At 39.8% G+C, this 17,286-nt stretch overlaps 2 protein-coding genes across 4 annotated transcripts in view; one reads left to right on the top strand and one right to left on the bottom strand.

The window, feature by feature from the left end:
- LOC124144553 (85/88 kDa calcium-independent phospholipase A2-like) overlaps positions 1 to 14,073 on the top strand; it is a 31,276-nt gene extending 17,203 nt beyond the window's left edge. For both annotated transcript variants that reach the window (XM_048392118.1, XM_048392117.1), the window contains exons 13-17: positions 705 to 855; positions 1,038 to 1,171; positions 1,789 to 1,943; positions 2,782 to 2,949; positions 4,764 to 14,073. In XM_048392118.1, coding sequence (XP_048248075.1) covers positions 705 to 855; positions 1,038 to 1,171; positions 1,789 to 1,943; positions 2,782 to 2,949; positions 4,764 to 4,979 — 824 coding nt within the window. In that variant the 3' untranslated portion in view covers positions 4,980 to 14,073. The remainder of the gene's footprint in view (positions 1 to 704; positions 856 to 1,037; positions 1,172 to 1,788; positions 1,944 to 2,781; positions 2,950 to 4,763) is intronic.
- LOC124144556 (p53 and DNA damage-regulated protein 1-like) overlaps positions 14,070 to 17,286 on the bottom strand; it is an 8,453-nt gene continuing 5,236 nt past the window's right edge. For both annotated transcript variants that reach the window (XM_048392120.1, XM_048392119.1), the window contains exon 4: positions 14,070 to 15,633. In XM_048392120.1, the coding sequence (XP_048248077.1) occupies positions 15,476 to 15,633 (158 nt within the window). In that variant the 3' untranslated portion in view covers positions 14,070 to 15,475. The remainder of the gene's footprint in view (positions 15,634 to 17,286) is intronic.

The following is a 17,286-nucleotide window of genomic DNA, read 5'->3' as shown; positions in this document are numbered from 1 at the left end:
CAATATACACTGAATATTTGATTCCATGGAAAAGAACATCCCAGCTGATTTTCCCATTTCAAACAAGATTTAGGGAGAGGGAGGGAATTCCCAATCAGTTTATTATAAAACACTTTTGTTCCTTTAATAGAACGTGCAAGATCATAAATCCAAGGAGATACTGTGAGATAAGAAGAGGAATGTAGATTTTTATCAATATTTTGTCTCCAACTTCTTGGAATATTAAAGAACATACGGTTATAGTCGAGAAAAGTTCCTTTAAGATCATAAAGTTGTTGTAAACGTGGGAAACGGATCCATCCGTTTTCATCATACAAGTCTTTTATCGTAACTATACCTTTTTTAAACCAGTCATTAAAAATTAATACTGGTTCTCTAAAATAATGGTTTAACCATATGGGTTGGGAAGCAATTTCTGCTTTTTCTAAGTCTTCAAAGTCATATGAATGCATAAAGTCACTCCAGGCTATAAGGGTATCTTCCCAGAAAGGATTTACAATTTCCCAATTCTTGTGCAAACTGGCACCTAAAGTGTAGATATGAGCCAGCTGAAAACTAGCAAGGTCATAATTAATGTTTTTTTCGCAATATCTTTTTAAACATGAAATTTTTAAGGATGATATAACATGGCTGAATATAACTAAGTGCAGCATTAAACAAAAAACAAAAAACTAAACTCCTCAATGATAATTTTAATTTTTCAGGGTTTTCTCTACAGTATCTAAAGGGTGTGTATTTCCGTTTGAAAGACGAAGTTTTTAAGGGGAGACGACCTTACTCATCAGAGCCGTTCGAGGCCATGTTGAAGAGAGAGTTTGGCGAGGAGGCTGTGATGACTGACATCAAACATCCCAAGTAAGTATTACCTGCACTGGGAACTGGGGCAGATCCATTACCACTGCATGCATGTAGACACTGGCAACCAGAAGGTGGATTGTATGGCTACAATATGTCTTGCTTTTATACTCTAGTGAATAGAGTAATCGATGTGTGAGACAATATCTTCCATTATGGATTGTGTACATGTGGTGTTTCAGAGTGCTAGTGACCGCTGTCCTGGCAGACCGGAACCCAGCAGAGCTGCACATGTTCCGCACCTACAGGAAGCACCTGAAGACCCCCCACAGAGACGACAGGGACGTCAAACTGGTGGAGGTTCCAGACCCCGAGAGTAAGTCCAGGACAGAGAGAAGGAGCCCTCAGAAAATGACTAATATCAAAGTTAAAGACAAAAAGTTATGATGCTAGTCATCTGATATTTTTTTTGGACTGTCAACTAGTCTTTATCAATGTTTATTCTTTCTGTCCCTTGACAGTTTTGAAATTATAATGAGATTAGTACAAAAGTGGGATTAATTCAACATCAGGAGAAAATCAAGCAATGACTCAAATTGAAAATGTCTGGCTATATCTTGCATCTCTTTGGGAACCAGCAAGACTTGCTCCTATCAAATATCAGAGAAACACTTCCTCGTGGCGTGTGTTTGTTTCTTGTGTTTGTATCATACATCCCTAACTTGAATAGTTTGAAAAGAAAATATATTTGTTCTCAGTCAGATGAACACATCTGAGTACTTTCATAACAATTTTGAGTTGTGCTCAATTCTTAAACTATTACCACACATCATCCTTTGTGTTTGAAAAAATGGTTTTCAAACTGTGCACTTTTTGTGTGACCCATATGAAGAGAGGGAAATTGCCTCCTCCAGATATGATTGAACAGTGTAGGTCACTGTTATAGCCTTGTAATGACATGAGAATAAGAGCCATGGATTGACTCTCCTCCAGAACAGCCAATATGGCTAGCAGCGAGGTGCAGTGGGGCAGCACCGACCTACTTTAGGGCATACGGCAAGTTTCTGGATGGCGGGCTCATCGCCAACAACCCCACTCTGGACGTGCTGACGGAGATCCATGAATACAACCTAGGACTCAAACAAAACGTGAGACTTGCACCATCAGTTTCAGTAAGGGTTGGGCAGGATAGAGACACATTTTTTTTTAATTCTTTTTTTTGGGTCATACCTTGATTTCAAGATTTTTTGCTGCCCCAGACATTTCAAATAAATAATTTTGCTTTCAGCTTCTAAGCATATTGATAAAATAAATCATGTAAGAACAATGTTTCATCCAACATATCAGAAAGTTTCTTACAAGGTCATGGAAAAGAAAGTCTGAATGTGTTTTCTAATCATGCAACCTTGAAAAAGTTAACACAGCGTAATTCTGAACGAGAGTTACGGACTGTACAACTGATTCCAATTGCTAGACATTGTCTGTCTCCCGTTTTAATAGGATAAATATTTGAAACAGAAAAGATCTTGGCCAGCTAGTAGACATTGACAGAATTTAGTCTGCAAAGTTTGAGTCAAGAAATTTGTCAAGATATTTCTTAAGCTAGTGCTGTAAAGCTGAGAAAGCTGTTTGGCTAATATTGACTTCCTGTCACTCACTTTATTGATTGGTCAAAGTAGGAGAAGTTTGTTCTGACATGACATGTAATTGGATGTCCTCAGATCTTGTGTAGCCTAAGAGAGCACTAAGACTTGCTTTCAAAGGTATTGAGAGAGCCTGCAACAAATATCAGTAACAATAAACTTGTTTTGGTGTAATAAATAATAATTTGGTAGAAGTTGATCCCTGCTTGCAAGTACATCACTTTATGATTGCGTGCATGCTTTTGTTATTTTTTAGCAGATTAACTAAGGTACTGTTCAAAGCAACTTGAAACACACTCACTAATTCATTACAAAGAAATAGTTTTCTGATTGTTTTCTTCAGAATGAAGGTCACCAAGTACGACCACTTGGGTGTGTGGTGTCGTTGGGTACAGGGCGTGTCCCCCAGAATGTGGTACAGAATGTGGATGTCTTCAGACCTGAAGGACTGTTTGACGCAGCAAAAGCTGTTATGGGTGTCTCATCACTTGGCAATCTTGTAATTGACCAGGTAACATACAGTAAAATATGCTGACAGTGTTTCCAAAAGGAAGAGAATATTGGATGTCAACTTCTTTATTATGAGAAACACAACATTTCGGAGTATGCTTACTCCTTCATCATTCACCTGATGGAGTAAGCATATACTCCGAAACATTGTGTTCCTCATAATAAAGAAGTTGACATCCAGTATTCTCTTCCTTATGTGTATCACTTCTAAATGCCTTTCAAAGAAGTGTTTTCAAAGTTTGTAAAAAAAATTGTTGTTGTGCCTGATAATGTGTTATAGTTTCATTTAAGTTAGTTGTCCAGTTAGTTGGTAGTATGATTGAATAAGAAACAGAATGTATTGGGGACCAATTCAAAAGCTTAAAGGCAAGTTTTCCATCCGACAAAATCATCTTACCTGATTTCTCAATGTTTTATATAGTAACTAAACTAAACTGATCCTATTTTCATTCATATTCTGTTAGAAGTTGTTATTAAATACATCCAGTCTATCCACAAGGTCGGAGTGTATCATCGTGGGCAATAGTCTAGCGCAGTGTGTAATATATGATGACAGATGTGATCTATTAAAACAATACAAATGATTGTCAACAACTAGTAAATAAACTTCATTCGATAAACATTCGAAAAAAAAAGGTCAAAACACAAGAATATGTGACAAAAGAGACCACGAGACTCAAAACTTCAGAATTAATGCGTTTTATAAAGTATTTTATCCGACATCCAACTTTTGAACTGGTCTCTTATGGGAAGGCTATACAAGCAAACAAGTAGGCACATCAGACTACTGCATCCTTTGTATATTAAAATTAAAATTGGACACAAATAAAATTCATTGATTGAATCATTAGAACTAGTTCAGTTGTAGCATGCAGCTCAGTTCCATATGCAACTTTCAGGCATGAAATACTCCAAAACACCACATCAGGAAACACTTCATGTTTATCACCTAAATAACTGAGGTGTCTCTACTACTGGGGATATTTTCACTGTTAGTATAGTATTGCAATAGTTCCCACACCATTACAGTGTTATTGCGATAGAACTAAACCAGAGTTAAGGCTTGATAATTATATTAATCAATGTTATAGAAATTAATAAAGCATTGTCGACGTGTCAAAGTCAGCCATTATCCTACCTGTCGCTACTCAAACTAAAGTGTAGTATCTCTAATCTGAAATGAATATAATCCTTGCTAATCAACACATGGAAGGTTGAAATTTGACTTCAAAGTTTGAGTTTTGGGGTACATAATTTCTTTTTTATTTAAAACTAATCATGCTAATTGCGACTATTGAAACTATCGATTGTTAGGCATACAATCGACAATGCCATCAGTGTTTTAGATTCCTATCAATATACTACAATCATAAGGCAAACAGTTGCAATACATTCATAGATATATTGTTAAACTTCATTACTTATGTCACCTGTCAGTCAGTGCCAAAAGAGCGGAAGATGGGGGGTTTGATCCCCAGCCGCATCATGCCAAAAGACGTTAAAAGGTGGTACTTGTTGTCACCGGGCTAAAACAAGGACTGGTCAGCTCAGATTCAGTATTCTGTTTCTGAGTGGGGCATTCATGTTAAACTGTGGCATGGTATCTCAGTGACTAGTACAAGCAGCCACACACATGTACATGCAATATGAGAGCAATAATCTTGGACACAACGTTAAACTCTATTTCACCTCACCTCACCTCACTACTTCCATGTGATTGAAAGAAACAAAGCTACATGTCAGTTATATGAAAATGTCTAATATCTTACACTAACAATGTAAGTTTTCTGTAAGTTTAAAATTGCCTTCCTACAGGCTACTGTGTCGGAGGGGAGACCCGTGGACCGAGCGCGTGCATGGTGCAGCATGATCAACGTCCCCTTCTACCGCTACAGCCCACAGCTCTCGGAAAATGTAGCCCTTGATTGCCATGACAACTCCAAACTGATCAACATGATGTGGGAATCTCACTGTTACATGGTTGCCAACCGACACCGGATTGAAGAACTGGCCACCATGCTTAATGTGTAGACTCGGTAGAAGTTTTGATTAAACACTTTGAAATAGTGATACTGTTTGGAACAGGAACACCTTTAAAATGTCGAACACTGAAAACTCTTGGTGTTTCAAGTTATGTTTAAGGAATTGATAACAAAGGAGATTTTTGTAGAATTGTGATGTTGTTTAAGACCTGTTTATCCTAACTCACAGATTTCAACAAAACCATGTATGACCTAATGTGATCCTAATTGTATAAAACCATCAATCTAGTGTTTCTGGTTGTCACACCTGTGAACCTCAGCCGGTACCATCTTATGAACATTTAATGTGTCAGCTGTCTCAAGAATGTTACTATGGTTACCAGTATGAAATATGACCCACCCAACCTCAAATCCATCTGTGCCAACTGTATTCGATAATCTGATGTTGTAACTTATTTCAAAGTATGTGTTAGACGATACTTGTTGTTAATAAGTTGTCCTACTAATAGCTTTCTCAGTCTAACAAGTTGTATTTCTAAAAGCAGTAGACACCCAAAATACTTCAAGTATATAATGTTATAGGTCCTTCTGTGTTAAATTCTCGATGATTAGGTAGCCAGTGATTAAAGTGTTTGCTCACAATGCAAACCTCAAGTTCATTTCTACATAATCCCCCATGGGTATTCCTGGTTTCAACAGGTCCCAAACAACCTATGCTGGTCGTAAGATGCGACCAAATGGATCAGATGGCCAAGGTTGGTATCCTGGCTGCTGAGGTGTTATCGTACCCCGACAACTTGGATCATCGTTTACAATATCATTGAATGGATTGTCTGGTCCAGATTATTTACAGGGCGCTGTCATGTAGCTGGAATATTGCTAGTGCGGCATTAAACATCAAACATATGGGGACAGCTCGTGGAGCCCTCTCATTCTCTCCAATGAGTCTACTTAACATGGAAAAGGGCAGACATGTTGGACTTTGACCTCATGTTAAGTAATACAAGGATATTGACTGTAGAAAGGTAGAGGTCATCATGTTACTCCTTCAACAGCGGTGTGACATTGCAAGAGTGTACTCCTTCAATTGTGGTGTGACATTGCAAGAGTGTACTCCTTCAATAGCGGTATGACATTGCAAGAGTGTACTCCTTCAACAGCGGTGTGACATTGCAAGAGTGTACTCCTTCAATAGTGGTGTGACATTGCAAGAGTGTACTCCTTCAATAGTGGTGTGACATTGCAAGAGTGTACTCCTTCAATTGTGGTGTGACATTACAAGAGTGTACTCCTTCAATCGTGGTGTGACATTGCAAGAGTGTACTCCTTCAATTGTGGTGTGACATTACAAGAGTGTACTCCTTCAATAGCTGTGTGACATTGCAAGAGTGTACTCCTTCAATAGCGGTGTGACATTGCAAGAGTGTACTCCTTCAATAGCGGTGTGACATTGCAAGAGTGTACTCCTTCAATAGCGGTGTGACATTGCAAGAGTGTACTCCTTCAATAGCGGTGTGACATTGCAAGAGTGTACTCCTTTAATAGCGGTGTGACATTGCAAGAGTGTACTCCTTCAATAGCGGTGTGACATTGCAAGAGTGTACTCCTTCAATAGCGGTGTGACATTGCAAGAGTGTACTCCTTTAATAGCGGTGTGACATTGCAAGAGTGTACTCCTTCAATAGTGGTGTGACATTGCAAGAGTGTACTCCTTCAATAGTGGTGTGACATTGCAAGAGTGTACTCCTTCAATTGTGGTGTGACATTACAAGAGTGTACTCCTTCAATTGTGGTGTGACATTGCAAGAGTGTACTCCTTCAATAGCGGTGTGACATTGCAAGAGTGTACTCCTTCAATAGCGGTGTGACATTGCAAGAGTGTACTCCTTCAATAGCGGTGTGACATTGCAAGAGTGTACTCCTTCAATAGCGGTGTGACATTGCAAGAGTGTACTCCTTCAATAGCGGTGTGACATTGCAAGAGTGTACTCCTTCAATAGCGGTGTGACATTGCAAGAGTGTACTCCTTCAACAGCGGTGTGACATTGCAAGAGTGTACTCCTTTAATAGCGGTGTGACATTGCAAGAGTGTACTCCTTCAATAGTGGTGTGACATTGCAAGAGTGTACTCCTTCAATTGTGGTGTGACATTACAAGAGTGTACTCCTTCAATAGCGGTGTGACATTGCAAGAGTGTACTCCTTCAATTGTGGTGTGACATTGCAAGAGTGTACTCCTTCAATAGCGGTGTGACATTGCAAGAGTGTACTCCTTCAATAGCGGTGTGACATTGCAAGAGTGTACTCCTTCAATAGCGGTGTGACATTGCAAGAGTGTACTCCTTCAATAGCGGTGTGACATTGCAAGAGTGTACTCCTTCAATAGCGGTGTGACATTGCAAGAGTGTACTCCTTCAATAGCGGTGTGACATTGCAAGAGTGTACTCCTTCAATAGCGGTGTGACATTGCAAGAGTGTTTTGAACTATTGCAGTACCATTGTTATAGGTATGATAACTCCTGGCCATTAATGAATGCTGATTGAAGACAAACATTTTCTTCCTCAAATTAAGGGATGATAAACGTGAATAATTTCTCAGGATATTTATTCTTGCCTTTTACTTTTTGGTTTGATTGTAGTTTTGTGAAAATAAGTGAAACATTTATACATGTTATGATGTCCAAACTATTTAAAGGGCAAAAGTACTTTTAGAATGTTTTTGATGTCTGTTTTATTGTGTTTATATTACATGATATTGGATCAATAGAAGGATAATGCTGTTTCAGTGTAATTCCACAGATTTTCAATTCAACTGGATTATTTCTTCCAATTCCAACCCAAGCCATTGTCATCTGTGTTGATAGTGACTATTGTCAGTGTTTGTTTTCTCTATATCAGTGTAAATATCCCAGCTGGTTACATTAGCATGTGTTTAAGCTGTACTGTTGTTGTATTTGTGAACCACTTGTATAGGAACTGTTTAATGACCTTACAATTTAAAGGTGTCATTTCATGTCGAGGCAATATTTACATAAAGCTTTGCATACAATCATAGTTGTGAAAACCCATGGCTTGTAATCAAATATAGTGACTGTTTGATTGGTTTCCTTAAAGGGGCTCTGTCTCATCATGGCCAGTACACATTTCACATTCCTGCGGAGACTAAGGAAGCCTTGCTTAACTGATTCCCAAAGATGTTGCTGTTGATGATACTGATAGCTTACGGGGAAGTTATTTATTCCTGGATCCATTAATGAATGACTATGTGAGAATGTCTGTTGGCCGGAGATAAGTGGTAGTGGCTCGTACTATCATTCTGTATGTCTGTTGGCAGGAGATAGGTGGTAGTGGCTCGTACTATCATTCTGTATGTCTGTTGGCAGGAGATAGGTAGTAGTGGCTCGTACTATCATTCTGTATGTCTGTTGGCAGGAGAAAGGTGGTAGTGGCTGGTACTATCATTCTGTGAGTATGTCTGTTGGCAGGAGAAAGGTGGTAGTGGCTCGTACTATCATTCTGTATGTCTGCTGGCAGGAGAAAGGTGGTAGTGGCTCGTACTATCATTCTGTATGTCTGTTGGCAGGAGAAAGGTGGTAGTGGCTCGTACTATCATTCTGTATGTCTGTTGGCAGGAGAAAGGTGGTAGTGGCTCGTACTATCATTCTGTGAGTATGTCTGTTGGCAGGAGATAGGTGGTAGTGGCTCGTACTATCATTCTGTATGTCTGTTGGCAGGAGAAAGGTGGTAGTGGCTCGTACTATCATTCTGTATGTCTGTTGGCAGGAGAAAGGTGGTAGTGGCTCGTACTATCATTCTGTATGTCTGTTGGCAGGAGAAAGGTGGTAGTGGCTCGTACTATCATTCTGTGAGTATGTGTGTTGGCAGGATATAGGTGGTAGTGGCTTGTACTATCATTCTGTGAGTATGTCTGTTGGCAGGAGAAAGGTGGTAGTGGCTCGTACTATCATTCTGTGAGTATGTCTGTTGGCAGGAGAAAGGTGGTAGTGGCTCGTACTATCATTCTGTGAGTATGTCTGTTGGCAGGATATAGGTCGTAGTAGCTCATACTATCATTCTGTGAGTATGTGTGTTGGCAGGATATAGGTGGTAGTGGCTTGTACTATCATTCAGTGAGTATGTCTGTTGGCAGGAGATAGGTGGTAGTGGCTCGTACTATCATTCTGTATGTCTGTTGGCAGGAGAAAGGTGGTAGTGGCTCGTACTATCATTCTCTGAGTATGTCTGTTGGCAGGAGAAAGGTGGTAGTGGCTCGTACTATCATTCTCTGAGTATGTCTGTTGGCAGGAGAAAGGTGGTAGTGGCTCGTACTTTCATTCTGTGAGTATGTCTGTTGGCAGGAGAAAGGTGGTAGTGGCTCGTACTATCATTCTGTATGTCTGTTGGCAGGAGAAAGGTGGTAGTGGCTCGTACTATCATTCTGTATGTCTGTTGGCAGGAGAAAGGTGGTAGTGGCTCGTACTATCATTCTGTATGTCTGTTGGCAGGAGAAAGGTGGTAGTGGCTCGTACTATCATTCTGTATGTCTGTTGGCAGGAGAAAGGTGGTAGTGGCTCGTACTATCATTCTGTATGTCTGTTGGCAGGAGAAAGGTGGTAGTGGCTCGTACTATCATTCTGTATGTCTGTTGGCAGGAGAAAGGTGGTAGTGGCTCGTACTATCATTCTGTATGTCTGTTGGCAGGAGATAGGTGGTAGTGGCTCGTACTATCATTCTGTGAGTATGTCTGTTGGCAGGAGAAAGGTGGTAGTGGCTCGTACTATCATTCTGTGAGTATGTCTGTTGGCAGGAGATAGGTGGTAGTGGCTTGTACTATCATTCTCTGAGTATGTCTGTTGGCAGGAGAAAGGTGGTAGTGGCTCGTACTATCATTCTGTGAGTGTGTCTGTTGGCAGGAGAAAGGTGGTAGTGGCTTGTACTATCATTCTGTATGTCTGTTGGCAGGAGAAAGGTGGTAGTGGCTCGTACTATCATTCTGTGAGTATGTCTGATGGCAGGAGATAGGTGGTAGTGGCTCGTACTATCATTCTCTGAGTATGTCTGTTGGCAGGATATAGGTGGTAGTAGCTCATACTATCATTCTGTGAGTATGTGTGTTGGCAGGATATAGGTGGTAGTGGCTTGTACTATCATTCAGTGAGTATGTTTGTTGGCCGGAGATAAGTGGTAGTGGCTCATACTATCATTATAGGAGAATTTTATACAAGGACCGTGTTTGAATAATTCCCTGCAGTATGGCTGGCCAGCTGTTCATAGATTTACCAACTCTGGGCGTGTTTTATTTCACAAACTATGTTTCAGTGATTCTCTCTGGTAAGGCTGATGGCACGAGATATGTTAAGACTTGGAAGTGTTATATTCCAAGAGCTATGAGGGAATGATTCTCTGTGGAATGGCTGTTGTCTGAGATCTGTTGTTTACATTGGAGCTCTGGATACCTTCGACCTTTACCAAGAGCTCTTTTTGCTGTCCATTTATTTAATGTGTGTGTCAGAATGTTATGTTTCCACGGTTACTGTTAAACCACTCTTCAATAAACCAAAGTATGACAACAGATGAATGCTCTGGGACCAGAACATGTGTACCGATGAGCAGATGAGTACCTAATCATGTATCGGTACATTTCATAAATTGACAATGTCAACCATGCTTCCCGAATATTTTCTTTAACTGTGTTACCATGGTGACGTGTTGTGTAGCTCTTTGAAATATGCATGTTGTTTGTCTCATTGGGACACACTGTTTTAGTCTATGGTTCACAAATTTAATATATTTTTTCTTTCATTTGGCAGAAAGTTGTTTCATTCAGTTTAGTGGGGGAAAAGAAATGCTGAATCTATATGGATGTCAAGTATTTTATTATGTTTTATGATTGTACGTGGCTTTAATCTAATAACCAAAATATTTAGATGTTGCCTTACGCTAATGTCTCGCCGGCTGTACATGACTGTATGCTTGAAACCACACCTGTGCCATCAGAATTGGTATAATAATTCTGCTATTTATAGCATGCTCATAGATAGGACACTAGTTTTCAATGTGTTTGGTTCCAGCTGATGTTGAGATTCGATCAAGTTTGATTTAAAGATATGAAACAAAAGGAATTCATGACTTAACTCCAACAAACATTTGAATCCATGGTCTTGGGGGTGGGGGTTATTGGGGCATATGCATATATTAAATAACCAATGGCGTACAAGTGATTACAGAAATTGATTAATGAGTGACACGTTACCCGGTTCTCTTTTTTGGTTCTTGATGCTGCAAGAAGGCAGTGTGTATTAGAGTTACCTCCCCTTGCCTTTACTTCCAGGTAGAATGACCAGGTGGGAACTAATGGGGAGGAAGGGATAAACAACAGTTGTTTTTTCTACAATATGAAATTGATGAAATGTGTGTTTTCAGAAGAGTGTACATGTAGTATTCAGTGGCAAGGTGATCAGACCATATCACCAAGTTGAGGGTCCGGCCTTTTATTACAGAGCTGGGTATGTCAGAGGTTTTTGATGCACTATTGTACAGAAAATAAGGACCCTCCCCAAATGCTTGTCATGTTTTGGATGACTCTCCCATGTCCCATTTTTCACCTAGTAGCCCTCCATGAGAAGACAAAATGCCCGTGAAGATCCGGAGTAGAATAGGTTTTCAGCAACCAATGCTTGCTGCTTGTCATAAGAGCCTATTAATGGGATCGGGTGGTCAGGCTCGCTGACTTGGTTGATACATGTCATCGTATCCCAATTGCGTGGATCGATGCCCATGATGTCAAACACTAGATTGTCTGGCCTAGACTCTATTACTTACAGACCAGTCATATCGCTGGAATATTGTTGAGTGCGGCATTAAACAACAAACAAACAAACAAAATGCAAAAGTACTATATTGTATTATAAACTGCCCATTTTTTCATGACCCTCCCCAAATATGTGTGTTTTGTTTTCATGAACTTCCCTTAGAGACTGTCATATTTTTGGGTGACCCACCGCTATAATAAATTGTCAGTCCCTTAGCTGTCTTTGTCTGAATTGCTTGGCTTTAATCATGTTATACAGTGAAGGTAAACACTTATTTGCTGTGTTGTGAATATGTATCATTCCTTTGAATGTTGTTTCATTCCACGTGAATGCTGAGGCTGTTACATTTGTGTACTTCCAGGAGTGTTGTCCACACATGCTATTCTGCACTTCCGTGAGTGTTGTCCATGCATGGAATCTTTCACCGACAATGTTTGTACCGTTGCAATTAGCTTTGATGTACAGTAGGATGAAACTCTGAGTGGAACACATAATGGTGATGTCCTATGCTGTTTGTTATGACCCTACACACTGATGCAAGCTATTGTCAGTGTGATTGATTGATTGATTGTGATGCTGGTCATAAGTGCCGACAAAATGGATCAGGTGTAAATGCTGTGACTTGGTTGATTGTGTGTCATCGAACCCTGTTTAAGTGGATCGTTCCTCACAATATCTCACTGGAGTCTGGTCCAGACTCCATTATTTACAGCTGGAAAGATCGCTAAGTAATGTTAAAAACAAACATGCAATAAAAATAGGTTGTGGAGAAAAGTACTACATTGATATTTTATGTCTATTGCAAATGTTCAACTTCATTTTGGAAATCTGTACCATGTATACTCTAGGCCAATCCAATGTGATTCTTTTTTCCAGATTTATTGGTTAGATTGATAGATACAAGTCTTTCTTTTTCCTAATTCGAAAACACTTTTCTTGAAATAAGCCGTATAAACAAAAACATGTTTCAAAACATATTCATCTTTTCAGTCACCATCAAACTGCCTTTTTATTTAATTTAATGATAATGGATAAAAATGGCCTCACTTAACATAATGCAGTCATCAGAAATATGCAACGACATTGTACATGTAATAAAATAGTTTCACTTGACCATGTTGACATATATAAGGAATGATTGTAAGGTCCTGATATAGTGACATGTGTAGGTAATGTGTGCACATAAAGACCTGGCACATGTAAAACTATACATGTCCAGTCAGTGGCTTACAAATGGCCTGGATGTCAGGTCTCCTTACCTGGTCAACACTTACAAAGAACCGGGGATCTTTCTGTAGCCAACAACAAAACACACACTGTTTTCAGGACATCTTGTTAAACAGGACCTGATCAATGTTCTTATTTCTGTTATACCATAAAATATTTATTGAGTTTATCAAGTTTGTTGATACTTATTTTGTATTACTTACCTTGTATTACTTACCTTGTACATTGATATGTTGTTTGAATGATTTCAGAAGTGATACCGTTAATCTGATGATCTGAGTGTGCCACCAGATATCTTATTGTCTTTCCAGTTAGTCAAGCCCTATTTTCTATAGCTAAAGTAAACTTTCAAGATGTAAAGCTGTATTTCATCTTTCTATAGGGATCTAGGCAAGACATTGTAAGGTGAAAGCATGGATTGTTACTTATAATATCAACCATTGGATTGTCCGGTCAAGACTAGATTGTTTACAACCTGCTGCCATATAGCTGGAATATTGCTGCGTGTGGTGTAAACAACAGACAAACAAACTTGATGAGAAAAAGGTTTAGAATTTTACACTTGAGAGGCTCCTTGGAAAATTAAATTAAATTAAAAATGTCTATTGAGGACTTGGCACCTGTGTTGTTCTTTAAAAGATATACAGGCATCATGCATGGTCTGCTGCTAGAGTTTGTCCTAGACTGGGGCACTCCTGGCTTTCAGAGTTCTGGGCCTTTGGTGTACCAGACACCAATGATGATGCATTCACCTCACATAATTGTCGTGATTATATTTCTAGGTGTGTCAGCACCTTATCCATGCACTGGTTTCAAAATATAATCGTCTAAGACCAGCATCAGTTGCGGCTTTCTGGTGTATCAAGCTGACACACTGTGGCATAACTGAAATACTGTTCAAAGAGGCACTAAACGAAACTCACTCACTGATATCCAGCTGACAAATGGAATATAACAAGAACCAACTGCTTGTGCAGAAATTGTCTCATGACATTAAGAGGTACATAATGATTACCTGTTTTTATCAATGTTATTCAAAATGATTTTCCCGAGCATCTGCTGGTACCAAACTGTGACACCTGAATAAATCTCACCTGAAAAAATATTTCTACTTCTTTATTGTGTACAACTTACATCAACACATAGTGAGTCTGCATCCTCTGAAACTGGAAATGTCTTGTTTTGTCATTTCAACACAGCACAGATGACTACACTTCAGTTATGATGATGATTATGATGATGATGATGATGACTGTGGCATGCATCCATGACAACTGGCACTATGCAGAATCCAAGGATGAAAAGGTTCCCACAATACCATGGACTGCATGGCTCATGGCTCATGCTTCCAGTCAGGGGCGGTCGGGTAGCCCAGTGGTTAAAGCGTTCACTCGTCCTGCTGAAGACCCAGGTTCGATTCCCAACATGGGCACAATGTGTGAAGCCCATTTCTTGTGTCCCCCGCCGTGATACTGCTGGAATATTGCTAAAAGCGGCGTAAAACCATACTCACTCACTCATGCTTCCAGTCACTGGTTTGTTGGGTCCTGACTCAAACACGTATAGGCCACGGTGTCATGCCGAGTGTGTAGTTAAACAACTCACTCCCCACAACACCTGAAATGTCTGTATTAATAGCAGTATTCAGAGGCAGTTCAACCAAACCAAACTTACACTTATCTGGCCATAACAAATGCAACATTTAACAAATGTTGGTATGAGGAGATGGGTCATTCATATACAGTATTCAGAGCCACTTGGATAGCTGGCCATCAGAGAATACCATCAGAGAATACCATCAGGGAATACCATCAGCGAATACCACTATGTATGATGTGACCTGCCTGGTTTCTTGTTTCCGTACCCAGATAATATTGATCAATCCTTGCATCACGGGAAGGGTTCAGGCACAATTAGCAGGACAACTTTCCTGGTGTTTTCCGGGGTATTATGACAGTGTTCCATGATATTGTATCAATAAAACTCACAACACAGTGAACATGGAAAACAGCCGATGGTTGAGTTTTAGATATTTGCCCGTCACCAAAAAAGATCCATTTTTCTATGACCCTTTCAGAAGTTGATAACAATTTTCTAGTTGCCATTACTATTCCAGGCCTGGGAAACTCCATTAAAATATCCATGGCTTCTCCAGGATTTCATGACCTGCACAACCCTTGCACTGGTTTATCGGTCCAGAATTGATCACCAACAGTCGTGTGATATTCCTGATTGTGCTTAAAACTCATGCCAATAATTTTGAGACGTATACTTGTTGAACAATTGGTAGTCTCACAACAAAGACTTGCTATTTTTCAGATAAAAGCATGTTGCTTCACACCCTGAGGTGACAGGTGTACCCCTTTCTGTCATGAAGCCATAAATGATTCTCCTCTTTTGATCTAGAGGAACCAGCAATGTGTCTATTGTTGCCAGCAACCAAACATACTGTTTATTCATTCCCTTCTCAGATCATACAAGGGGTTTCCCAGTACCACAAGGTTTTTTCATAACATCTTTTCCACAGCTCTGAGTTCTTCTTTGCTGAGAGGGTTGAGGCCAAAGCCTTTCATATCCTCCTTATTTTCCAAGTTCCGCAGATTGTTGACTTTAGGTTTTAATTTATTCCTGATATCAGTCAGTTCTTCATCAAGTTGATTATAATCTGAAAGAGTTGAGCAAAATGGTTCAGCTCTTGCTCCTAGGGACACCCTACATAAAGTCGTTGCTTCAAGGGACACCCTACATAATAAAGTTACTGCTACAAGGGACACCCTACATAATAAAGTTACCGCTACAAGGGATACCCTACATAATAAAGTTACTGCTACAAGGGATACCCTACATAATAAAGTTACTGCTACAAGGGACACCCTACATAATAAAGTTACTGCTACAAGGGACACCCTACATAATAAAGTTACTGCTACAAGGGACACCCTACATAATAAAGTTACTGCTACAAGGGACACCCTACATAATAAAGTTACCGCTACAAGGGACACCCTACATAATAAAGTTACTGCTACAAGGGATACCCTACATAATAAAGTTACTGCTACAAGGGACACCCTACATAATAAAGTTACCGCTACAAGGGACACCCTACATAATAAAGTTACTGCTACAAGGGACACCCTACATAATAAAGTTACTGCTACAAGGGACACCCTACATAATAAAGTTACTGCGGACACCCCACATAATAAAGTTACCGCTACAAGGGACACCCCACATAATAAAGTTACCGCTACAAGGGACACCCTACATAATAAAGTTACTGCAGACACCCCACATAATAAAGTTACCGCTACAAGGGACACCCTACATAATAAAGTTACTGCTACAAGGGACACCCTACATAATAAAGTTACTGCAGACACCCCACATAATAAAGTTACTGCTACAAGGGACACCCTACATAATAAAGTTACCGCTACAAGGGACACCCTACATAATAAAGTTACTGCTACAAGGGACACCCTACATAATAAAGTTACTGCTACAAGGGACACCCTACATAATAAAGTTACTGCTACAAGGGACATCCTACATAATAAAGTTACTGCTACAAGGGACACCCCACATAATAAAGTTACTGCTACAAGGGACACCCTACATAATAAAGTTACTGCTACAAGGGACATCCTACATAATAAAGTTACTGCTACAAGGGACACCCCACATAATAAAGTTACTGCTACAAGGGACACCCTACATAATAAAGTTACCGCTACAAGGGACACCCCACATAATAAAGTTACTGCTACAAGGGACACCCCACATAATAAAGTTACCGCTACAAGGGACACCCTACATAATAAAGTTACTGCTACAAGGAACACCCTACATAATAAAGTTACTGCTACAAGGGACACCCTACATAATAAAGTTACTGCGGACACCCCACATAATAAAGTTACCGCTACAAGGAACACCCTACATAATAAAGTTACTGCTACAAGGGACACCCTACATAATAAAGTTACTGCGGACACCCCACATAATAAAGTTACAGCTACAAGGGACACCCTACATAATAAAGTTACTGCTACAAGGGACACCCTACATAATAAAGTTACTGCTACAAGGGACACCCCACATAATAAAGTTACCGCTACAAGGGACACCCCACATAATAAAGTTACTGCTACAAGGGACACCCCACATAATAAAGTTACTGCTACAAGGGACACCCTACATAATAAAGTTACTACTCCAAGGTGAGGTGAGGTGAAATGGGGTTTAACGTCGCGTCCAAGATTACTGCACTTATATAGCGACGTGCATGCACATGTGTGTTTGGCTGCTTGTACTA

The sequence above is a fragment of the Haliotis rufescens genome, unplaced genomic scaffold (genome assembly GCF_023055435.1).
Source record: "Haliotis rufescens isolate VD_foot unplaced genomic scaffold, xgHalRufe1.0.p SCAF_11, whole genome shotgun sequence".
NCBI classification, from domain to species: domain Eukaryota; kingdom Metazoa; phylum Mollusca; class Gastropoda; order Lepetellida; family Haliotidae; genus Haliotis; species Haliotis rufescens.
This window is presented reverse-complemented; position numbering and strand designations above follow the sequence as displayed.